Source organism: Terrapene carolina, unplaced genomic scaffold (genome assembly GCF_002925995.2).
Source record: "Terrapene carolina triunguis isolate 2854851 unplaced genomic scaffold, T_m_triunguis-2.0 Scaffold120, whole genome shotgun sequence".
Lineage (NCBI taxonomy): Eukaryota > Metazoa > Chordata > Testudines > Emydidae > Terrapene > Terrapene triunguis.
In genome coordinates, this window is record NW_020664471.1 from 1,584,780 (window position 1) to 1,609,783 (window position 25,004).

The 25,004-nt window shown below is 45.6% G+C and overlaps 1 protein-coding gene across 2 annotated transcripts; it reads right to left on the reverse strand.

The window, feature by feature from the left end:
• LOC112103195 (arginine/serine-rich protein PNISR-like) lies at positions 1-24,677 on the reverse strand. Of its 2 annotated transcripts, XR_003369827.2 has the most exons (6): positions 24,286-24,675; positions 18,586-18,657; positions 17,849-17,998; positions 2,528-3,718; positions 2,187-2,279; positions 1-721 (listed from the first exon to the last, which is right to left on the reverse strand). XR_003369827.2 is itself a non-coding variant. In XM_026652539.2 (4 exons), exons 1-4 carry the CDS (start codon positions 24,644-24,646, stop codon positions 14,199-14,201), a joined length of 876 nt encoding a protein of 291 aa, XP_026508324.1. In that variant the 5' UTR covers positions 24,647-24,677; the 3' UTR covers positions 13,971-14,198. The 2 variants fall into 2 exon arrangements, 1 of the variants encoding a protein (XP_026508324.1); XM_026652539.2 differs by lacking the exons at positions 1-721; positions 2,187-2,279; positions 2,528-3,718 and adding an exon at positions 13,971-14,491 and having other exon boundaries at positions 24,286-24,677.
• Positions 24,678-25,004: the final 327 nt, after the last annotated feature.

Sequence of the window (25,004 nt, forward strand, 5' to 3'; positions counted from 1 at the left end):
TTCTGAATAAAAATATTCAGCTAATGTTTTTATTACTCTAGAATATTTTAATTATAAATTTGTTACCAAGCTTTGACAAATGGTAATAAACACCCGTGAGAAGGCTGAGTCTCAAACTTTTTGAGAAAGCAACATATTGAAGATGACTGTTAAAAAAGATATTCATTTCTGTAGATGTACTATTCACAAAGAGTCATCGTGGTCTTTAGAACAAATAAAATCACCACTAAGAAAGATATATACAGAAACACCTAATTTTTCAAGCAGATGACCTGCTAGTACACTGCTATGCTTCAGCTACCATAAACGTTAAAGACATTTGAAATTATGAGTGTGCTCTGCATGCAGCTCTGGGATGTATTTGATACGCTGAAGTACAATAATGTCATTTCACTTCAGATCAGCAGCAGCAACACATTTTAAGCACTCATACAACATTGCAACTTGGCTATTACTTTAGGATCTCAAAAGGACGACATGGATATTAATAAACAAGTTAGCAGTAACTCTTCATTTTGCCAATTGTAAAGGACACTGATTGTCTTCACAGCACAAGAGTCTGGTCTTGTCACAAATGGTGCCCTTTTCCCTGAGTTTCCTTTGTGTTTTGCTAGGCATGAGGACCGGTTGGCTTGGGAGATGTACACGTCCTTGCTCGGCACTCTTTCCATTACAAGGCGGAGTTTAGGAAATCAAGGAGTTCAGCACGGTTTCGGTCTCTCTGTGGATTAGAAAAGCAGTTTTTATAAATCACTCATTTGTTCAGTAAACAATTTAATTTGTTAAGAAGTCAGCTTGGAAGTGCACATTTCTATTACACAGAAACTTAAAGGACCACTCAAGGGAGACAGAAAATCAGTGAAAAGTAGTTTTCTCACAGAAACAGAATAGTACTCAATGGGCCTGATACTCCACTGCTTTGCATTCTGTGTAGTAATTTACACCTGTGTAAAGTGGATGTCAACTGCTACCAAATCCAGATGGCTGGATATCATGATCCCCTGTGTTGCACGGATATATATAGCTATACTGGGTGCAAGGCAGTGAAGAATCAGGCCAGATATGCAGCCTCAGGATGCCTTCTAAGGGTGGTCCCTTATATGGGTTTCACTCTGTTTTTCTGAATGTAGCAACACCTATGTTATAAAGAGTCACAGTTTAGAATGTAATTTTATGAACAAAACTTTTATTGCAAATACTAAATTGTTTGAACAAGTGGCACAAATGTACTGACCTCATCAACAGTAGGTATCATAGCCACTATAAATAATCAGATAAGGAACTATGAAGTACCATCATCTATACATCAGGCAGTTTGATTCTTAGGATAAAAGTGGCAAAATCAAGTCAGATTCAGCATGGCTTGAGGGCAACAATAGCCAAACAATATATTTTTGACTAAATCTAACCTCAAAATGGTCAGTGTAATATATCAACTATAAAGTGAGCAGTGATCATTGAACAGTTAGTCAATCAAATTCAATAGCACTGGCTAGCCAAACTGAATGCCTGCTGATTGGTGTCTCACAGACTGCAGACAAACAAGGGGAACTGCTGAGAAGTGTGAAAATATAATTTGGATCGTGACTCTCAAGCCTCCATTTAATTGTCAAAATTTAACTATTTCACAGCATCAGCCATCGACTTACCGCAGTGAAGACACCGCGTTAAGTAGTTCTAAGTATGTCGACTTCAGCTACGCTATTTTCGTAGCTGAAGTTGCGTAACTTAGATTGACTTAGCTCGCCCCCCCCCCCCCCCCCCCCCCCCCCAGTGTAGACCAGGCCCAATGTAGAAACCCAGGACACTGGGAAGGTGGCAGTACTCCCTCTTTCATAGAAGAGTTAAAAGTAAAACCAACTATAAATCACACCAATGGAGAAAACCCTGAACCGGTTATGAGACAACCGTAGCGAACTCAGGGCTCCTTACTTAAGTTAGACAGGCACCCTTTACATGTCTGAATATCAGAATAGTCCATGCACACATCATAAAATTATTTTATGTCCAAGGGACTAAAATCTAGTCTCTTTCTGGTGACCCCATAACTACATAAAAAATTGCACTCAATTTAACGCTCTTAAAAGTACAATCAGCTCATCTACACAATGCAAGTGATCTGGGAAAATAGAAAAAGATACTGTACTCCCTCTTTTGGGACATACAGACCATTTTCAGCCATTTACCTCTTTATCCTTTTTAGTCTTCTTTATTTTCATCTTAATTTTTTTCCCTGTTATCATACTGTAGTTTTCAGTCTTCTTTTTGTCTTTAAGGTACTAAAACGAGATCATGCACTGTGATACATTTCAAAGAATAAAAATATGCTCACACTTTTCTAAACAACGTTATATTAATAAGCACATTTTATTATCATGCAGGGATCAGACGCTAATTTCCCTGTCCTAGGCATGCTGTGGCCAACTGTATTCCATTTCCCGGTGGGCCTTTTATTTCATAAACACTTGTGCATGGGGAGGAATGGGAGCATAACAGAGCACTATGAAACAGACATCAGCATATGTACCTTGGAAAGCTGGACAGGTCCTGGTTTCTCTCTCTTTTTTTTCTTTTCTTTCTTTTTCTTCAGCTTGTTCTCTTTTTTCCTCTTCTACAAGTACAAGACACGTATGCAAAGCTCATACTTCTCACAGAAGCACAAGAGAAAAAAACCCAACCCAAATATGTATGAACTCACAAATTTCCTGCTACTGTCCTGGAAGTCACTTTTGCCATAGCTCCCCACGCCTGGACCAACTCTGGGAGATGTATTAATGGGGGGGCAGCAAAGAGGTTGATGTTTGTTAAGGCCTAGTGACCCCCATGATCCCAGGAAACAGAAGTGGTGGTGGGTTCCCTGACCCCGTTTCTGGGGGGTCTGGTCCTCCCTGCCTCACTAAATATCTGAAATCCCTGAGCAGAAAGTGATAGAAATAAAAAGTATAAGACAGTGTAAAAATGCAGATTACATTATTATATCTAACCTGCTTATATTTTCTTGATGGATACGACAAGCTTATTAAGCTTAAACAGAATGTAGGAAAATCTGTAGTCTGTTCCACAGTACTTTCAAAAAGTTATCATTTGTTTCGGATGTCCACAAACATTCGGTGGAACTGAAGCTAATACATTTCTAAACATAATGGTGAATTCATTCCTTTTTGTGCTGCCAAATGATGGAGTTGGTTGCAGAAATGCAGACTAGATGCAACGGTCTTCACTCATAATCCCATTATGGCATTTTTATTGCAGCAAAGCTACCACAGTAGAATTGGATGCTGTTTTATACAGCACCAGTCACACAAGGTCCCCAAGGTGTTTAACAAGAAGTTTCATACCGGTAGTGCAGTGATTGCATAGACAGAGGCAGCAGGTCAGTAATATAATTCATACCAGGGTCCCCAATTCCTCTCACAGAGTGCCTTAAATTCTACCTGCACCCATTCCAGACACTACTAGAAGAAGCTCCATTTAATTTCTCCTCTGAAACAATTTGTACATTTTAATTTCAATTCATTTAATATCACCACAGAAATGTCTCCTTTTAAATGAACAATTATGTTCCTTATTTTGATTCCCAGGTGAGTTTTAATCACACCAGAATACAGTAGCAGCTAAGTTTTTTTTGCCTGGATTGCTATTTATTTCTGTCAGCAAATATTTACCTTTTTGTTGCGTTTTTCTTTTTTCCTTTTCTTTGATTTAGACTTGGGAGAATCTAAGGGGAAAAAAAAGAGTCTGTAATTTACAATTTTAAAAATATGGGTTATTTTACAGATTAAAACATTGAAATTAGTACAGCAGGAAAGGGACAGTGTTGCAAGTGTGAATAAGAAAAGAATACTTAAGTTTGGCTAAAATATATGAACCTTGACACAAAATGACGCAAACACAAACTCAGTTTGCTGCCACCTTGTGGTAGAATATCAACATTATAAATCCGTAATTCACCACCAGCGATTACTTGCATCGATATATTTATATTATTTCAAACAAACACTATCTGTTTCTGCAGCTACTGTCACAAATTATGAACCTCTCCAACATAATACCTAGATCAGTGTTTCTCAACTGATGGGTATGTGACTCCCAGTGGTTACAAAATGAAGTTACAGGGGTCATGAGCCAATGGAAAATTTTATTACAATCTAAAGCAAAGACAACCTCACTTCCACACTCTCCCCTCCCTTCTCCTTCAAAGTCAAGTATCCTGTCAACCGCTCAAAACACACACAAATTATATGGCCTTGTTGTTATCAGGGATACATTTTTTATTTTTATTTTTCTAGGATATGTAGGAGAGTTGTGAAATGTTTTGACTTTGTGTAAGGGGTTGCCAAGCTGATAGTCCAGAGAACAGATTATAATGACTAAAATTAAGCAATTAGCTCTATAACTTCTTTAGACTAGTACATAAAAAGGCTATATTAAAAGAATGTGAACGTTGCAGTGTAAAGCCCTCAAAAGTTAAGAAACGCCAGTATTTTGGACCCCCTGTGCATTGATACAGTCTTTAATTATATAATTACATTATTTTTTTCCACAGGACCCATTCAGTGCACAGGATGGACAGTGCTCAATGAATGGGCAGTGATGCATTATTTTGTTTTATCCTTGTTCAATGTGTGGCCCTAAACCTTGTTTATTCCACACTATTCAAATCCTGCTCTTAATTTCCTCCTGGGCTTTTCTATGGCACTAATCACTACAGTATCTTAGTGCTTTGCAAACATTAATAGTTTAGCATCTCTGTGAAGTGAGAGGGTGGGATTATCCCCATTTTACATATGAGAGAACAACTCGCTATGAGCTTGAAGGGTGGTTTCCTCAAGCGTTGAGAACTAGATTAAGGTCTCCCGGTGGAGTAGGGTCTCTGTTGTGAGGAAAAAGTTCGGTTAAAGTTGAATGCTGAAGTTACAGGGTGCACGAATACTGAAAACCCCGAAACAGGTAAGTGAAAAGCTGTAGTAGCAGCCAGGTGGACGTTGATGGAGCTCAGTGACAAACCCAGGGTTTTTAAACTCAGTGAGTGAGGTGTGACTCAGAGGGTGATAATAATACATGCTGGGTGCACCAGGAATAGAACTGCTTCCACTTTTGCAAGTAAGTCTTTCTTGTGGAGGGTTTTCTACTATTCAAACAGCACATTCTGTACTTTGAAAGAACACTCTACTATGCCCAAGGGCCATCGAGGAGCCAGGCCTTGAAATGTAGTGTGGGTAGACTGGGGTGACTATTGTGCCCAATCCTTGGGTCAGTAGGTCTGCGGTCAGAGGCAAGCAAAGAGGTAGCCACAGAGGCAGGCAAATCGGGTCCAGGAACCATACCTGCCTCAGCCAGGTTGGTGCTCAGGGGATGATGACTGCTTTCTCTTGCTTTCCTTTGTTTGGGAACTTAAGGCACAATGGTATTAGGGGACAGGCACAGAACAGAATTCCAGGCCAATGGGTGAGGTGAGGGAGGCATCTCCTAAAGAGTTGTAGCTACATCCTCCCCTGGAGCAGAACTGCTGGTGTGCTGTGTTGAACAGTGTTGGAAAGAGGTCTATCCCTGGGAATCCCCAGGCAAGAAAAATCTTTCATTGGATAGGATCACCCAGTTCCCATTCGTGGTCCTGGCAAAAATGTCTGGTCAGTATGTTTGCTATGGTGTTGTGCAGACCTGGCAGATATGCTGATGGTATGTCAATTTGGTGGGTTCTGCACCAGTTCCAAAGTTTGTATTGCCTCTGCGCACAAGGACTGGGATCTTGCTCTTCCTTAGAGGTTCTTATAGCACATGGTCACTCTGCTGTTCATGATGACTCTGACCAAGCGATCCTTGATCTTGGGTAGAAAGTGGATGCATGCCTACCAAACTGCTCTGACTGATGGGAAGAGAAGACTCCTGAGGTGTCCATCCGCCTTGTTCCATGAGGTTCTGGAGATGAGCTCCCCAGCTTACTAGGGAGGTGTCTGTAGAGATGGTCTTTGTGGGTGGTGAACACAAAAATGGGACTCCCATACCAACCTTGTGGGGATCCTTCCACCAACTGAGAGAGTTGAGAACTCTCAGAGGGATAGACAGCTGTTTGGAGTGGTTGTGCTTGTTGGAGTGTAGATGGTTCTGGGCCAGGGTTGGAGGCATTGGGAGAGCAGCCTGGTGTGAAGCGTTATGAACCTACAAGCTGCCAGATGGCCCAGAAGCGGCAGGCAGGCCTCTGCTGTGGTTTATTGAGAATGGGTGTGTGATGACATTTATTAAAGTTTGTGCCACCTTTAACACTACATATAATAAAACTTGTACTGCAGTTTTGTGTGCAAATTCAACACTTTATTTTAAACATGTAGTTAGTATGTTCCAAAGTAAGAACCAGAAAAGCTGACTAGCAGCAGTCAAAACGTACAACACAATAACCAAACTCGGTGCCAAAACAGTGGAAGATGCATGCTGCCAAATGACACGGACAGCTATTTCTGGGTGTCCCCTGTCCCTCTGTTGTCCTTGGCCTTTCTGATGCATTTTATATGTGCAGGTCACAACTGGACAGGAGTGGACGAATACACAGGTTACATTTGTCTGTTCCATATGCTAGTGTTCATTGCCTTGATTGAGCTTTTGCTCTTATAACATGACAGAGTCTTATTAGTTAAATTTGGGCTCTAATATGCCCATTATAGTTTTATTTTATATGGAACGCTTTGTTTCCAATATTTCTGCTTCTAATCATTTGAATCAGTTCTTTGTTAAATAAACCAATACTAGCTTTCTCTATAAACAAATCTAAGTCCTGGGTGTTAAGTGGAGCTGGGTTCTACGGTGTAACTGGTAAGCTGTGGTGTATTGTTCCTTTGGGGGTCCAGTGGAACAGGGGCCGGACCCTATAGGCGGATGTTCGGAGGGGTCGGGTTTGGAGTGTGCCTATCAGTAACCTGTTTACAGAGAGCAGGGCCTGTGGAGGCTTGGAAGGCAGTGCTTGTGTTGCCAGAGACTGGTGGTGTTGGGGAACTGACCCCCAGCAGGCATAGACAAGGCTTCCTTATGCTAAGGCCAGGTGGTAGTGAGGTGCCTCACAACCTTGGGTACCCCCAGGAAGTGTTACAGAGGCTCGTGAGTTACAGAGGTAGCCCTAATAAGCACACCCCACCCTGGAACGTAACCATCTGGAGTTCCTACTCTGTGAGAAGTTCACATTTGTCACCAGCCAGTAACAAGTGAAAATTCCTCAGAAAGAAGATGCTGATTTAGCACGGAGATGTAGTATAGCCTCCTTACAAGCACCCTGTGTCCATGAACAGACCTGGCCGATCGCCAGCCACAGGGACTCCTAACACAGAGAGACAGCCATCCTCTGCTGTAATTTGGATTCATATTTAAGGCAGCTATGAACTAAATACACACTCTGGTTTTGTTTGAACAGCCAGGGTTTTTTGAGACTCAGTTTACAGGAAGTCCTGGCCAGTACAGGTGTGGCCTATTTATAAGCTGTGTTGTATTACACAAGAGGGGTACATGAGGCTATTTGTGGAGCCCCAACCTATACTTGTAACAATCAGCAAGTAACTGGTCTATGTTTCATGATAACTGCTTAACTTTTCTTCCTCATTTTGTGGGGTCCATTTTGAATCCCACGTGGTGCTGGAGGAAAGGAGGGTGGAGGATGTGAGGGGAATGGTGTGGGTTCCGCACTGAACAGAGGCATACTAAACCCTGGCTTATATTAATAACTTCATAGGGCGATAAGCTGGAAATCCCTCCCATCCATACATTAACAGCAGAAAACATGGCAGCAGAAACTTAGTAGGCTCTGGCACCTGCTCTGCTGCAGGTTCTGTAGGCAGCTGCTTCCCAAGGTCATCTCCAAACAGCTCTTCTGAGTACAGACCCAGCTGTGCTCTAGTTGCTCTGGTGGCATAGCCTCTTTGGTTATTGGCCACAGCACCAGGGTCACTTCAGACGGCACCTGTGGCTGGGAAGTTATAAGGGTGCCATCCCTGCTCAGCAGATTGTCATACACCACTGTGGGCTCAGTGCTCATTACAGGTCTGTTGCGGGGTATGTACACCCCGTCACAGGTGCCGGGTCACGTATGGCAAGAAGAAGGGGAAAAAAAACGTATAGCAGCCCGTTAGGTCCCTCGTTTGTCACCTTGACTATCAAATGTGGTAGTATGGCCTAGTGGCCAGTTTCAATAAAGCAGCCCTTCTGCCCAAGGCAGCATGGCCCAATGGCCAGAGTCAAGAGTAGCCCACCTAACAACAGGGATTGTGTGGCCTATTGGTCTGCTGGGGAAGTGGGGTACCACTCGGGGGGGAGGGGGCAGCGCCCAGGGTAGGGGGACTCAGACCCTCGCTGCTCCTCTGAGTCCCAGCCCAGGAGCCTGGCGGTGGTGGGGATGTTCACCACCGAGTCAGCGGGGATCCTTCCGAAACACGCTGACTGGTTCCCCGGTTCACTCACTGGAGAAGAGTCTAAGTTCCCTAAACTGCTTCCTATCCTTTCTCCCTCGGCGATGCTCCATGTTTCCCCTGGGTCTCTGGGGTCCTCGGGTAAGCTCCTGCTGGCACGGTCTCTTCTCCGGGCTCGTCAGGCAGCCTGGAGTCCGTCTGGAACTCTGCGTCGTGTGGCTTATAGTCGGAACCTGTAGCAGCTCCCTGGAGAGAGCCTGCAGTCTGCACACCCTCCCCTTTCAGCAGCCTGCCCGACACGACAAGTGATTAGAGACAGGAACTTAAGGCAACAGGAATAAGTGCACTAGCCTCCTGCCAGAGGCTTGAGTAGGCATTCGCTGTGCATTGCACAGACGTGACGCGGAGCCGGGACAGAGGCGAGTTGGGCTGCTTCTTTTTATACTCTGCCTCCAGGCTGAGCATGCCCAGCAGAGTCAGAGGGGCGGGGCTTCCTCAGCCTGCAAAGCACAGTTAACCCTTGTGGGGCTGGTGCAGGGTAGGTACACCCTGTCCCAAGGTCCCAAGGTCAAATTCCTTGTAAAAGAGGCAGGAAGACAAGGAGTTCCCATAGGTGCCATTAAAATCTTTATGCATGTCTACGCTACAGACTTTTGCCACCTCAAGTTACATCAGCATAAGGCCACCGCACTTAGTGTATAGTTGGCAGTGTACATACTTACTGGGAGTGCTTGTTTCGATGTAGAGTACAGTGCACCATGAGTAGGTATCCCAGTGTGCAACTCGACACTGTTCAGTGCACTGTCTTTGGAGAAGTTTTGGCAATGCATGGGGAGGCAGAAACAAGTGGCACAAGGGCATGACTGGGACTGCAGCATCAAGTTCCCATCAAGCAGTTTTCTCCATCCCATAATGCCATCTCCATCCAATAATTTTCACACCTATCTTGAGAATCCCACAAACCTGCATGGGACTTGTCGCTGTCCGTCATCTCTGACAGATGCATGGAGTCTGCACAGCTCTGCACTATTGTCATAAGCATTGCAAGCACAAGATGCACAATCCTCTGGTATTTGCAGAGCCACTTGGAATGTGACGATTTCCTGGAGGGTAGATTACCCGTGGGACATAGGGAGAATCCATTCAAGATTGTTGGTAGCATTCATGGAACAGCTGCAAACAGCAGAGTGCTGCTTCTGGGCCTAAGAAACGAGCACAGACTGGTGAGACTGCATCATAACGAAGGCTTAGGATGATGAGCAGTGGCCACAGAACTTTCAGCTGCACAAGGCCACATTCCTGGATCTGCGCGCTGAGCTTGCCCCAGCCTTCAACGCATGTACATCAAAATGAGAGCTGCACCATCAGTGGAAAAGCGAGTGGGGATTGCACTGTGGAAACCTTCAACACCAGATTGCTACTGGTCAGTGGAAAGTCATTTTGGAGTTGGAAAACTGTGGGGTCCGTTGAAATGCAAGTGTGCAGGGCCATTAATCATCTCTTCATAAGCAGGACTGTGATTCTTGGCAACGTGCAGGACATAGTGGATGGATTTGCAGCAACAGAGTTCCCGAACTACGGTGGAGAGACAGACAGCACACATATCCCTATTTTGGCACCAGACCACCTTGGCACAGAATACATCAAACGAAAGGGCTATTTTTCTATAGTTATGAAAGCGCTGGTGGATCACCAGGGATGCTTCATGGGTGTTGTTGGCTGGTCAGGGAGGATACAAGACCCTTGCATTGTTAAAAACACAGGACTGTTCAGAAAACTACAAGCAGGGACCTTCCTTCCTGATCACTGGATGACCATTGGCGATGTTGAAATGCCAATAGTCATCCTGGATGACCTAGCCAATCCCTTACTTCCCTGGCTCATGAAGCCGTACACCGGCCACCCTGACAGCACCAAAGAAAGATTCAACTACTGGCTCAGCAGGTGCAGAATGACAGTTAAATATGGTTTTGGTAGACTAAACAATGCCAGCGTCCCTTCAGTCACTAGACTGGATCTCAGTGAGAAAAATATCTCAATGGTTATAGCTGCCTGCTGTATCCTACATAATATCTGAGAGGCAAAGGGGGAAAAGATGCTGCCGGGGTGGAGAGCGGAGGTGGAATGGTGTCTGCTGAGTTTGAACAGCCAGACACAAAGACTATTAGAAGAGATCAACATAGAGCTATACAGCTTAGGGAGGCTGTGAACACTTATAAGTCACAGTCTGCCACAGCACTGGGTTGTGGTGTACCATGTCTACCTGGCCCTGCTGTTTGGGAGCCTGTTAGCAACTGTGTGGTGCTTGCTACACATCTATGAACAGAACATTGACAATGCACCTACTAATGGTGAGATGCTTGCTGTAGGCTTATGATTATTACACTGTGTCACTGATTCAATGGGTTGCGTATGAGGGTACAGTAAAACTACTTTCACTGCCACCAGGCATTATGCAGTATCAGTCGGAAACTAATAAAGATAAATCATTTTCAAACAATAGAGTTTTATTAACTAACGAAAACATTTTAAAAAAAATCCTGTACAAGTAAATACATTAAAACCTTAATAAAAATAGGACAGAGTGTAAAGAGCAGGAAGGAATATTCATGTCCATTTTAGCTACACATACTCTCACCTGTGAGAGCCATTGTTCATGTATGTGAAGCTGTGATTGTCCTTGCTGTCCCCGCAGTGTGGAGTGGTGGGGTAGAGATGCGGCCACACTGCCACGTGGAATGCTGAGGGAGCGTGTAGGGAGGCGCTATGCTGCAGTTCTCCATGGACTGCAAAGGAAGGCAAGCCTAGGATTCTTGAACGTGGAGGTCCACAAGAGTCTACAGCATCTGTGTTTGCTGCCAGAGCATGTGTCTCCCTCTTCATTTTCTGATGGGCCTCCTCGGCCTTTTGCCTGTCAGCTCTTTCCCTCTCCATAAAGTCTATGATATTTGCCCTCCAAGCCCTCTCTTCATGGCCCGATGCAGCCCTGGCTTGCAGGGTCTTACTGAATACGTCATCCTGAGTCCTCTTCTTTCTCATCATTTGGCTCAGGCGTTTTGAGTGTGTGGAGGTGTCACGGAGTGTGGGGAAGTCAGGACCCTGCACCCCTCTTCCTGGGATTCACCGTGACTCTCAGCCAGCCAGTAAAACAGAAGGTTTATTGGACAATAGGAACGCAGTCTAAAACAGAGCTTGTAGGTACAACCAGGACCCCTCAGTTAAGTTCTTCTGGGGGGCAGGGAGCTTAAACCCCAGCCTTGGGGTTCCTTGCATTCCACCACCCAGCACAAAAACTGAAACCAAAAAACTCCTTCAGCAGCTTTCTTCCCCCTCCCCCCAGCTTCTCCTCTCCTTTGTCCAGTCTCCTGGCCAGAAGGTAGCACTTTTTCCAATCCCCCTCCTGGCTCAGGTTACAGCTCAGGTACCTTCCTTCAAGGGAAGTCCCCCATCCCCAATGTAACTCCCCTCTACAACAGTCCCAGGTCAAATCCGCCCCACTCCCTGTTGTGTCACAGGAGGGAACCCCTCAAGGCCAAAACAGCAGTAGCAGCAGACAAAATACAAGGTTTATGTGTCAGTATAGTCAGAAAAGAAAGCACAAGTTAAAATTCACAACTCCCTTCCCCTCGCTCCCCTAAAGTTTTAAACACTTATTGACACTTCTGCTTTGGAGCGCTTGTGCACGGCCCCACTCAGACCACCAGCCATGGGGAGTATGGCCTAACAGGGGTAAGGGAAATGAGGAGGGAATTGCTTGGTTGCATGAAGCTATATGGGAGTATAGGACAATGGCTCTGAAGACTGGCACCATTTTCCACAAGCAGTGGTGATTTTAGCTGATCTCACGCCTGAGGGTGACAAAGCCAGAGAGCACAGTTGCTGCTGGTATCCTGCCTGTATGCTGCTAGCCTGTGTACTGCAATGGTACCTGCCAAAGTTATCACTGACTGGAATAGGAAAGTGTCCAACTATGGAGGAAGAAATAAGGCTGCCATCCCTAGAAAGCTTTGGCAGCAGATTGCAGAGTACCACTACAAAAGTTTCATCAAGATCTCTCAGGAGGATTCAAGGGACATCCTTGTGCACATAAACTGCTCTGCGTGTCTCCCCATCCCCTGCCAAAAGAGGAGAATGAAAAACAAATAATTCGACCTCTCATTGTTGTACCTTTACCTCTTCTAGTCTGAGTAAATTAACGAAAAGTCAATAGCAGTCTCCGGCTAAATTGGGAGTGCCACTGTAATGGGAAATAAATTTACACACTTACCCGAGGTTCCCTCCCCTGCATCAAGCTCACCTGTGCTTGACTGACTGGACTGCAGCAGAGTCTCAAACAGGGCCTGGCTTGCAACATAGCTGGAAACCCTGGTCACATCCCCTACCCCCTCCTCAGTGTTCGTGGCAGGGGCCTGTGACTCGGGCTCCTCCAAGGAATCCACGGTGGTGTGCGGGGTCGTGATGAGGTGTCCCCAAGATATAGCCCGTAGCTCTTTGTAAAAGCTGCAGATCTGTGACTTGGCACCAGATCGATTGTTGGCCTCTCTGGCCTTCTGATATGCCTGATGCAGCTCCTTTGCTTTCACACAGCACCGCTGCTGATCCCTGTCTTACCCCTTGTCCTGCATCCCCAGGGCAATCTGCTCATAGATGTCAAAATTTCTACAGCTGGTCTGTAGCTGAGTACTGAGACTCTGGGCAATGTTTGGGAAATAGTGGATGGCTTTGCAGCAATGGGATTCCCTAACTGCGGCGGGGTGATAAATGGCACGCATATCCCAATTTCAGCTCCAGACCATCTTGTGAGAGTACACCAACAGAAAGGGTTACTTCTCTACGGTATTGCATGCGCTGGTCCATTACAGGAGTAGTTTCACTGATATCAATGTGGGGTGGTCAGGGAAGGTGCATGACACATGCATCTTCAGGAACTCTGGCCTGTATCGAAAGCTGCAAGCAGGGACTTTCTTTCCAGACCAGAAGATTCCAATAAGGGATGTGGATAGTGCCCATAATGATCCTGGGAGACCCAGCCTACCCCTTACTCCTGTGGCTCATGAAGCCTTACACTGGAAACCTTGAGAGCAGCAAGGAACGCTTCAACAGGTTCAGCAGGTGCAGAATGACCACTGAATGTGCCTTTGGCAGATTAAAGGGTCACTGGTGCAGCCTTTTTGGCAGGTTAGATCTCAATGAGGAAAACATTCTCATGGTCACAGCAGCCTGCTGTGCTCTGCATAACATAAGCAGAGCTAACGGGGAAAAGTTACCCCGGGGTGGAGCATTTAGGTAGACTGCCCGGTGGCTCATTTTGAGCGGCTAGATACCAGGACTATCAGAGGGGCTCAACAGGGGGCTGCTTGAATGAGGGAGGCTTTGAAGCAGCATTTTGACAATGAGCCCCAGTAATGTGTCTTTCTTTAATGCATTCAGCCAGGCATTGTTTACTTGCTGCCTTGAATGATCCTTGTAATGATTGCTGCCAAAGCACTAATTGTAGTCTGCAAATATGACGATTGCCACTGTATAAGAATTTCAGCAGCAACTACTGCATGCAGGACACAAAAAGATTCCTTTTATTTCTAAGTCTACATTTTTATTAAACAGCAATACACCGATTTCCATTTCCTACAAGGGACATGACCCTGAGGAGTACTGTCTCAAATGAGGCTCTCACAGCTGTGTGCAAGTCCAGTTGTCATTATGAAACGTGTCCCTATGGGTCAAGGGCAAGGGGTACTGCGACGGGCTGGGAACATGCAAGGAATGTGAGTGGGGAGTTTGGGGATGGTATGGAATGCAGTTCTGTACAGGCTACAGGGGAAGTTGAGCACGGATGTGCTCTGCCTGCAGTGCAATCAGGGACCTCAGCATCTCTGTTTGGTCCTCCATCAGCTTTATCATTCGCTCCTGCCCCCGTCTCCTCTCCTGGCTATCCATTCTGAGTTTTTCATTGATCGTCTCTCTCCAAGCTCTGCTCTCGCTGTCTGCAGCATCAGTTGATTGCAGCAGTTCTCTAAATATGTCCTCCTTACTCCTCCTGGTTCGCCTCCTTATCTGATGGAGGCGCTCCGCCGGTGCGTAGGAGGTGGCCCTCAAGAGCACATCTGCAGAAGCAAAAGAAACAATAAACAGAGGTAGTATTGTGAGTGCACTCACAGCCTTGAATCATAACAGTTACATACACCTCTTTCTCACTTTCCCTTAGCAAGTACACAGCACAGCGAGAGCCCAAAACATGGTGAGTTTGGCCTGGAAGGGAGGGAGAGGGAAGGGGCAAGATGGGACAAATGGTCTGGGTGGTTTCCGAAGGGGATCACTCCAAGCGCCTAGGAACACTACTCTGATTATTGGCACTATTTTTCACAGGTGGGGGTGATCAAAGCTGATATCTCATTCCTGAGGGTAACCAAGGATGCAAGGGTGCATCTCCTGCATGCATGCAGCTTCTGACCGGGTCCGTATGCTGCTCGCCTGTGGCTTGCTTTGGTTCCTGGAGAAGTATTGCCGATTGGTGTGGCAAAGTTTCCTACAGCGGGGGAAGAAACAAAGCAGTTCTGCCGAGGAATCTTCGGCAGAGGATTGCAGAGTACCTCCAGGAAAGTCTCCTAGAAATCACTATGGAGGATTCCCGGGACATCCTGGTGTGCATTAACAAACTTTTCCGCAGGGCCCCCACTGCATAGCTGCACAGGGTAACGAGAAGCAGATGCAAAGAGTACCTAGTGTTAATTTCTATCCCTTATCCCACTTTTATCATGTAACAAAATAAAGCAGAGCTCAACCTCCTGTCACCATGCAGTATCAAAGCAAAATGAGTACTTACCAGAGCTCCCCTTTCCTGCATCAGGCATGCCACAGCCGGAGTGCTCGGACTGGCTAGACTCCTCCGGAGTCAAAAAGAGGTCCTGGCTCGGCTCGCCAGGCCATCAGACGACCCTGTCGCATGTCCCACATCCTCCTCCAACTCCACTTCCTTGTCCACCACTTTATCCCCAGGGTTGACTCTGCTGGCTCCTGCCTCCAGTCTCCCCCGAAGTATCCAAGGGACTCTTGGTGGTGGAGGTAGGGTCGCCACTGAGGATGGCGTGCAGCTCCTGGTAGACGTGGCATGTCTTCAGCGCCACACCAGAGCGACGGTTGGTCTCCCATGACTTCTGGTACACCTGCCTCAGCTCCTTGATCTTAGCATGGCACCACTGCATGTCCCTTTTGTGCCCCTTCTCCTGCATGTCATGAGCAATCTGCCCGTAGGTATCAAAGTTCCACCCTCCTCAGCCTCCTTGCCCCACAAACCCAACAACTCCAGGATACTCCAGGCAGGAGTGCATTTGCTGCAGAAAGTCGGCATGGTCAGCTGTGCATTTGCTATGTGAGCTGTCCTCGCCAACTAAACAGGAACAGGAATTTCAAAAATTCCTGGGGCTTTAAAAGAGAGAGGGGCGCATGCCTGCAGACCTGCAGGTCAGCAAAGTTCAAACTGCTGACCAGAGTGGTCATGATGCACATTGTGGGACACCTCCTGGAGACCAATTAGAGCAACATAAGCAAGCGCAGTGTCCACACTGGCACTGCATTGCTCTATGCTTCTTGTCGAGGTGGTTTTATGTCATTGGTGTAGCAGGAGAGTTAAATCGGAGGGAGGAGCATTGCCGTGTGCACACCATCGTTTTGGCGATGAAAGCTGCCTTTTGACGACAAAATTGTGTAATGTAGACAAGGCCTACAGGTGTGGTTACACACTGGGGCAGGGGAGCTACACATGAGTACTTTCAGAAGATGGCTCTTCGTACATCTCAGTAGATGCGATACAGGTTCTTCCAACACTCAAAGATCCTCTTGCAAAAGGAACCTAGTTGGTACCAACAAAGTAGGGCACCATGTGGCTGGTTAGGATGAAGCTGATGTTACCAGGGATGGTACAGCTGGACGATCCATATGGTCCTTTCGCCCATTACCTGTAGAAGTGGGTCACGGTCAAAGACAGTTTCTTCAAGGAGTCCCTAATGACTGGAGGACTCTAAGAAGGGTACCGTGTCAGTGTCTAGTGAGGCTGTTTGCTGAGAGATTTCTCAGAGAGCACCATGCTGTAGATAATCTTTGAATATGTAGGAACCACAGCAGTACTCATACCAGACGCCAGGTATACTTGCCACCTGATTTCGGGGACGACTTCTCCATTTTCTTAGACTCTCTGAAGCTGTTCCCAGGTCTCCGCTTGTTGGAGTCAGAGCTGTGAAAGTCGCCAGGGCACTCAGGTTGCCTGAGGCCAATATCCAAGGGGGCCTGAAGTGATAGCAGGTCTCAAGGAATGGTTCACGAGGAAAAGATTGAGCCTGTTGTCCCTCAGATTCCTAGACCTGCTCTTAAAACCAGTGCAGACCTTGCACTTAGATGGAACACGCGACTCTGAGACAGCTGGAATGTCCATCACTAAGGCAAAAAGACCTATTACAGGTCTGGCAGGGTTTGCAGCCTGAAATTTTGGCCATACCCCGCAACAGAGAAGGTGGAAGACAAGGAGAGGCCAAGGTCAGGTGTGGAAGGGGTGTGGGGGGGACCCCCAAAAGCACACAGCGTGTTTGGGAAATTAATAAAAAAATATTAGAAGAGGTAAGACTAAAATAAGTCAGCTAGCTAAAACTTTGAAGCTAACGGATACCGCAATGCTGCATCTCTAGTTGCAGGTTGCTGAGAAGGAACTGGAACAGTGGCGGGTCCACCCTCCTCTATATGCTCTTGGATTGGAGCACGGGGATGTACATGTTGCAGATGTGGACCCCACAGACATTACTACCAAAGATCTCTGATTGAAAGCACGCAGGCACACAGACACCTAAAGTGGAGCACCCATAGGGACACCTAGTCAAAGAATATTTACACATCTGCTTAACTTTAATCATAAAGACAAGGGGAATGAGGTAATATATTTTATTGGACAAACTTTTGTTGGTGAGATAGACAAGCTTTCGAGCCACAACTTTAATCATGAGTGCAGTCCCATTGATTTCAGTGGGACTAGTCCTATGAGTAAACTTCACACCTTTAAGTGTTTGCAGGATTGAGACCAAAATTCAGATTAAACCAAAAAACTTTAACTTTGGTCTGGACAGGCAGGCAAAGTAGAAAAAAATTCAATTGTTTTGTTTTAAAACATTTTAAATGTACACAATGTTATTTGAGATCTTACTTGTTGCTTTGAGTGAAAAGAATTTTTTTTATTTCTAATGTTGATTAGTTAATTTAAATGACAGCACATGCATTGTGTAAAGAGGCGCTTGAGTAGCTACAGGAAGTGGTTACATGAAAACAGTCTGAAGAAACAAAGACAGCAAAAGTTGTGCACTGACTTGTACAGTTATTTCCTGGTAATTAAGCTACATTTAAAGTAAGTTTCAAATGTGTGTAGCAGCACTGTTAGAACGAGTAAATACACACACTCAAGTGCAGTAATGGCAACTTACCTCTGCCACTTGAACTGCTTCTGCTGCTTGAAGAGGAGGAAGATCTTGATGAAGAGCATGAGGAGGATGTAGTAGTAGTACTAGCAGATGATGTTGATGAAATGGATGATGATCTGCTTCTGCTGCGTTTTCGCTTTCTCTTGTCTTTCCCTTAGGAGAACACAAGGTCTGGTTCATTAGGTTTCAAATAGTGAGAACACACAAGCTAATAACTTAAGCTCAGAAGACACTTTTTTATAGAAATTAAAATTTAAGACAAGCTTTGGTGAATCAATTAAAAAAAATAAAACCATTGTCCTTGCCTTCTGTCATTTCCAACATAATTTAGCTAATGACAATGCTAAGCAATGCAATCAACCATTTTTACTCATGCAAAACATAGTATGCAAATAATACAAGAGAGTCTTTCTCCAGCAGCTATTGTCCTAGATCAGTGGTCTCCAAAGTGGGGTGGGCACAAGAGGATCCTTCAGGGTGCGTGGCAGGAGGAGTGCCACCAGAGCAGCGCCGCTTTGGCAGTTCGGGCGGCTTATTTTTGTTTGTTTGTTTTGGTTAGGCAGTTCGGGCGGGAGTCTGAGCGCCTTTTTTTGTTGCTTGGGGTGGCAAAAATGGTAGAGCCGGCCCTGTGGCACGGCAGGGGGTGCGTGCTCAAAAAAATTTTACTGCTAGGGGTGCGCGCGATCAAAAAAGTTTGGAGACCACTGTCCTAGACTAGAGTTTGATTTCATGACTCCCACCTCTGACTTTCATCTCTTCTTGTGATGTAGCGCATGGTGTTCCACATTTCTCATCACGTCTGTTATCCATATCTAGTGAAAAGAAACATATATGAATATCACCAAAAAGGCTTTCTTTGAAACTTACATGTACAATGGCAGTTGAGATCAGGGAATGTTTCCATGATCAAGTCCTATTATTTAGATGGGGGAAGAAAAATAAATATCAAACTACACCAGGATGAAACATGAGAGTAGTGTCTAATCTTGCTATGCCAGGAATTGCACAAAAAAATCCCAAGTATGTACGAATGTATATACACACACACATACATATACATATATATACACACACACACATCCACACACAAAAATTGCATTCATACTCATCACTTTTATATTCATATATATATATAGATAAAGTGTGTGTGTGTAAGTTAATTTAAGACTGTTGTAACTTGATTAAATCAGAAAAATTCTGTGAAACTACATGCAGATCATTGTTCAAAGCACATTTTAAAACCAATTTTGCAGACATTAAGTTTGTACATAATTAAAAAAAAACATGCTATATACTGCCTTCTATTCAGAAAACTCGCCACAAAGGGCTTCATATGCTAAATACAACACAAAACCACTGAAATGTGGCGACCTTTGGCATGGAGCACTCAGCAGACAGTACACATCATGTTGCTGAACAGTGGCAAGGAGAGGGGGAATTTTGGCTAGGATACCAGGGAAAACTCTCTCTCTCTCTCTCTCAAAAAGTGCCATCTTACCTTTAACATCCATACATAATACAAGAAAATGTTCCCTATAGTGCAATCTTACATCAGCAAGAAGATGACCTGGATGATCTAGTAGGTCTTTTCCATCTTTAAATTCTATGATTCTAGTAGATAGAATCTGTACTCTAAAATTCTCATCTGACATACACAAAATTGTTTTGTTTTAAACTCATGGTTTTCCAGTTTCTAGTGCATTCTGATTTTAAAGCAGTTTACATTAAGAGATCTTTAAATTTGAAATTAATTCCTAAGAACATGAAGTGGTTCATTTTCATAAGTTTTACTCTTGCTTAATTCCCATAAACAAGCTAGAGAAATATAGACTAGATGGTGCTACTATAAGGTGGAAAACTGTTCCCATAGAGTAGTTACCAGTGGTTCACAGTCAAGCTGGAAGGGCATATTGAGTGGGGGGTCCCACAAGGATCCGTCCTGGGTCCAGTTCTATTCAATATCTTCACAAATGATTTAAATCAGTGATACTCAGATCTCAGTGGTTAAGGAGCAAACCAATGATCAATATTACCCAGAAGAGCCATAGTAGTGTGAATTCACGGTTTCATTTACTGTACTCACAGCAAAATGTATACTTATTTTATCAAATACAATTGGTTAATAACATAGTAAAAGCATCCTGATTGGTTAATAATTAAATCAGTGTTTTAATATCATGTGCTGCGAAGAGCCACAGGGGAGACACAGCCACTTGCGGCTTGCGAGCGCCTCAGTCTGAGTATTACTGATTTAGATAATGGCATAGAGAGTACACTTACAAAGTTTGTGAATGACACCACGCTGAAAGTGGTTACAAGTGCTTTGGAGATTGAATTAAAATTCAAAATGATCTGGACAAACTGGAGAAATGGTCTGAAGTAAACAGGATGAAATTCAATAAGGACAAATGCATAGTACACAGAATGGGAAATGACTGCCTAGGAAGGAGTACTGCGGAAAGGGATCTGGGGGTTATAGTGGATCACAAGCTAAATATGAGTCAACAATGTAACACTGTTTAAAAAACAAAAAAAAACAAACAAACCATCATTCTGGGATGTCTCAGCAGGAGGGTTGTATGCAAGACATGAGAAATAATTCTTCCACACTATTCCACACTGATAAGGCTTAACCTGGAGTATTGTGTCACATTCTGGGTGCCAAATTTCAGGAAAGATGTGGACAAATCAGAGAAAGTCCAGAGGAGGAGAACAAAAATTATTAAAGGGCAAGAAAATATACCCTATGAGGAAAGATTGAAAAAAAAACTGTTTGCGCTTAGTCTGGAGAAGAGAAGAGAAGACTGACGGGGGACATGATAACAGTTTTCAAGTACATAAAAGGTTGCTACAAGAAGGAGGGAGAAAAATTGTTCTCCTTAATCTCCGAGGATAGGACAAGAAGCAATGAGCAAAAATTGGAGCAATGGAGGTTTAGGCTGGATATTAGGAAAAACTTTGTAACTCTCAGGGTAGTTAAGCACTGTAACAAATTGCCTAGGTTGTGGAATCTGTGTTATTGGAGGTTTTTAAGAACATTCCTGACAGGTGGTCTAGTTATTACTTAGTCCTGCCTTGAGTGCAGGGTGTGACACTACGCCCCATATTCTTCATAGAAATATTGTTATAATATGGATTATAGCATATCTAAGATGTATGTTATGCACAATGGCTCTATAATTGGAAAGGTTATGAGGTACTGAATATGATTATCCTATTTGTATGCATGTATCATTTCTGTATCTGAAGTTAGGAATATTGACTATGTAACAATTACAAGTGGGCTTACACCTAGGGAATGCCCACGAGTCAGAATGCAATCAGTCTGGATGGGCCATTAGGGAGAACAATAGGACTTTGAAGATGCTAATCTCCCACCTTCCTGAGAAGCTGCCTGGGATGCTTCAAATGGCTTTTGACTCATGGCTGCTTTGACACTGCAGCGTCATGTGATCATGTCACCTGGTACTGGACTCCACCATAGAATACCGATATTTTTCATCTGAGGGGGGTGGGAACCTCACTGGCAAACAAAGGGTTCCCGCCATATGTAAAACCTATTTAAGACAGGGGAGTGACTTAATCAGTGTTCATTCTTCACTGAATACCCGCTCAGGATGATTGCTGAAAACATCTAAGAAACAAGGACAAAAGGGGGGGGGGGGGAAGAGGAGAAGAGCTGAGCCCAGGCTGGAAAAGGTGTCTGGCTTGTGAAAGAAATGCCTAAAACAACATTTAATGTGAGAAATTACTACTTGTAACCAGTTTCTTTAGTGTATTAAGCTTAGTTAGTTTGTTTTATTTGCTCTGCTTTGATCGGTTTGCAATCCCTTATAATCACTTAAAATCTATCTTTTGTAGTTAATAAACTTGTTTTTGTTTTCTCTAAAACCAGTTTGTGGAATTCATAAGGGGGGGGGGGGAAGAGCTGTGCTTCCTCCACATTGAGGGAGGGGGCAAGTTTCATGAGCTTATGCTGTATAATTCTCTGTGCACCACAAGACAATATAATTTTGAGTTTACACTCTAGAGCGGGTGTGCACTTGAGTGCTGGGCAATTCCTTAGCTGAAGCCTTCCCATGCAGAGCTGATTTCAGTGTTTGTGTCTTTCTGCAGCTGGGTGCGTCCCTACCTGTGTGTGTGCCGGAGGAGGCTTGAGGGTCCGGCTCAGCAGGACAGCGTAAGGGAGCCCAGGCTGGTGGAACAGGCAGGCTCAATGGTACCCCAGTATATCAGGTGGCCCCTCAGAGTGGGGGTGGGGGAAGAACCCATCACACAGGGGACTGGACTAGATGAGCTATTGAGGTCCCTTCCAGTCCTACACTTCTATGATTCCATTCATAGCTGTTTTAGTGCAGGTCATTAGTACTTAGTGTTCGGCTGTTAAGATGGTAGGAGATTAGAGCAAAACATCCATGCTATGTGACATCCAGTCAACATGACCTCAGAGCAGTGGAGGGCATACAGGTAGAGAGACAAACCTGTCCTGGCATCACGCAAAGCAATGTGGGATAGCAGTTTGCAGACTGCCAAGCTAGTGGAAATGGGCAGAGAGCACACATTAGTCCACACTAACTCAATACACAATGAACTTAATATACTTTCAAAGTGAATTACAGAATTATTAAGTGGCCAATTAGTATACTTTGAAGAATTGTGTTGTATGGACACAAGTCACTTGAATGCACACTAAGAAAAGTTATTGTGGACTACAACCCTGTGTAAACAAGCCCATACTGTCTGCAAATATAAAATTAGGATAATATTTATCTACTTTTCAAAAGGACATATATATGAATACTATAAGTGAATGATTATGTCATGTAAGCTCTTGAGACGGTGCTACAAGGAGATAGACTTGGAAATTTATTTAATCCATTTAAATTCCCGGAGACCTTGAAGGGATGAGGAAACAATGCAAGATGTTGATACATCACTTAAATGCAACTTTATAGAAATAGTTAAATTAAAAGTTCATGCAAATTTAAATCATTTAAAAATTCTCAAAAGGAGAAAAACTGTTATGATCACGATATAAGCCTATGACAACAAATTAATTCTGGATTAAAACTACTCTCTGCATTAGATGATCTAACGCCAAAGGGATCACACAGCATGAACAACCTTACGCACCTTAAAAACACAGGCACAATCGGGCTAAGATAAACATTTCAGGGTTGACAGGTCCCAAAATGAACCTAATAAAAATCTTTCATTTTCCTGTTTTTAATCATAAAATTTAGTGTCAGGGAACTAAGAAGATTATGATGATCAGCATTTATTATAGATTTTATTCAAAAGACTGAATATAGTGGCTTATGTACAAGTGCAATCCTGAAAAATATCAGAAAACCAAAATCAAGTCAAAATACTCTTCTTTGCTAGGCAACCTAATACACAGTGCAGGTTCATTTGCAACTGCAGGTGCACATGTGCATGGCTTTCTGAGATGACGTCTGAAAGTTAAAAATGTGCTTAACCCAACACATGCTGTTATGCACAGCATCACACTGTGCGCCACAACTGTGAGCCTCACTGTTTGAGAATAACGACTGAGAGCATGTGGAGTCAGCAAGATTAGCTTTGGGGAGGGATATACGTCTCTCTTTCAATCCCTTTTTGTTAGGGCAAAGATTGTCCTTCAATGACCAGCGCTTGAGGAAGCATATCAACCACCTCTCAATTAGTGAGCAAGTCAGTGATATGCGGAACCACAATGTGGCCAATTCTAGCAATATTTGGTGTTTTACTTAAAACCCCAGCTCCCGGAGTCCGGTTATTCCAGGAGAATCTCAGCTTCCATTAAAAAAGCAAGTTTCTGCTGCTCAGGGCGGTAGAGAAAACCATGGCCCCAAGCGCCCTCTAAAGGTGCAGTGAGCAGAAGGCAGCAGAGAAACCCCTGCCCTACGTTACCCACAGGGGCTGGAACCAGGGACGCCGCAGCACTCCTGACGTGGGGTGGTTTCCATCAGACGCAGGGTTTAGGGTTCGGGTCCATGGCTCACAGCCAGCCCCACTGCACAGATTGCTCCAGCTCCCCTGGGGCTCTCTCTAAACCTCACGGGTTTTAAGCCACCCGTGTGATGTCGCGGGGTCTGAGCCAGACGTTTTGAACACCGGGGGGGGGCGGGGCACAGAGGGTCCAGCCAGAGCGGGGCGGGCAAGTGAAACCTCCCCGCGCGACTGGCCGCGATGTACTTGGGGGGCTTCTGCCAGGGCCGCGGCCTGGGCGCAGCTCAGCGCCTCGCTCCCTCTCCGGGCGGGCGGGAGCTCCCGTGGGAAGCCACCGGCCGCAGCGGGTGCCGAGCGGGCCCGCGGCGGCGGGGCGGGGCAGCGCCGCGCGGGAGGGGCCGGGAGAAGAGGGGGCAGACAGCGAGCGGGGGGAGAGGAAGGAGACGCTGCTTCCCGGGCGCCAACGCTGCGCCGCTCCCAGCACTTACCAGGGCCCAGGTCCCACCTCGGACTCCCCACCTTAGCGTCCAGCGTCCCCGTTACCCGGAAGCACAAGGCTGACCCCGACCGGAAGGGAATAGGGGCTACATCCGGGAGATCTAGGTGGGACGGGCCTGAGTTCAGAGCAGCGGGGTATCTCCCAATGGGACAGCCTATGTGCGGGCCTTCCCCCCCCGCGTTTACCTCGCACATGGTGCGTGCGGCCAGTGCCAGCCCAACAGAGCCGCTGCAGGGGGCCGCGCCCAACGCAGGGGGCGGGGTCACGGCTGCCACGTTCCGCGCGGACTCTAGGCCGGAAGCTACTTGCGAATGAGGGTAAATCAACGCGCGCCGTATGCAAATGAGCATGTAGGTGCGTTTCCTGCTCGTGCCCAGCCCGCTGCGGCGGGTGTGCGTCAGCCCCCCTCGCCGCGGCCCGGCCCGTGGCTCAGAGGGAGCCGCGGAGGGCCCGGGAGATCCCCGCTCCCGGGGGCTTGTCCTGCACCGTCCACGGCAGCCCCAGCAGGGCTTCCTCCCGCGCTCGCCCCGGGGCTGCTGCTACGCTGGGCGCAGCTCCGCTCCTGCAACTGGGCTGGAGTCGCCACCCCCCGTTTTCCCTGTGGACATGTTCACGGCGGCGGGGGAGGCCGCGATTGCTGCGGAGTGACACTCGCTGCGGAGGTGAAGCTTTGTAAACAGCATCGACACGTTATCAGCCGCAGCCTTC

What these genes read in the sequence shown, in the direction of transcription:
- LOC112103195 (XM_026652539.2), bottom strand. Translation starts at nt 24,646, where the DNA reads ATGCTCATTTGCATACGGCGCGCGTTGATTTACCCTCATTCGCAAGTA. An exon ending in AGAAGAGATGAAAGTCAGAG is followed by an intron (nt 17,999 to 18,585) that starts GTGGGAGTCATG and finishes TGTTCTCCTAAG; the next exon opens with GGAAAGACAAGAGAAAGCGA. An exon ending in AAGCAGTTCAAGTGGCAGAG is followed by an intron (nt 14,492 to 17,848) that starts GTAAGTTGCCAT and finishes TTGCTTCTGCAG; the next exon opens with ATGTGCTCTTGAGGGCCACC.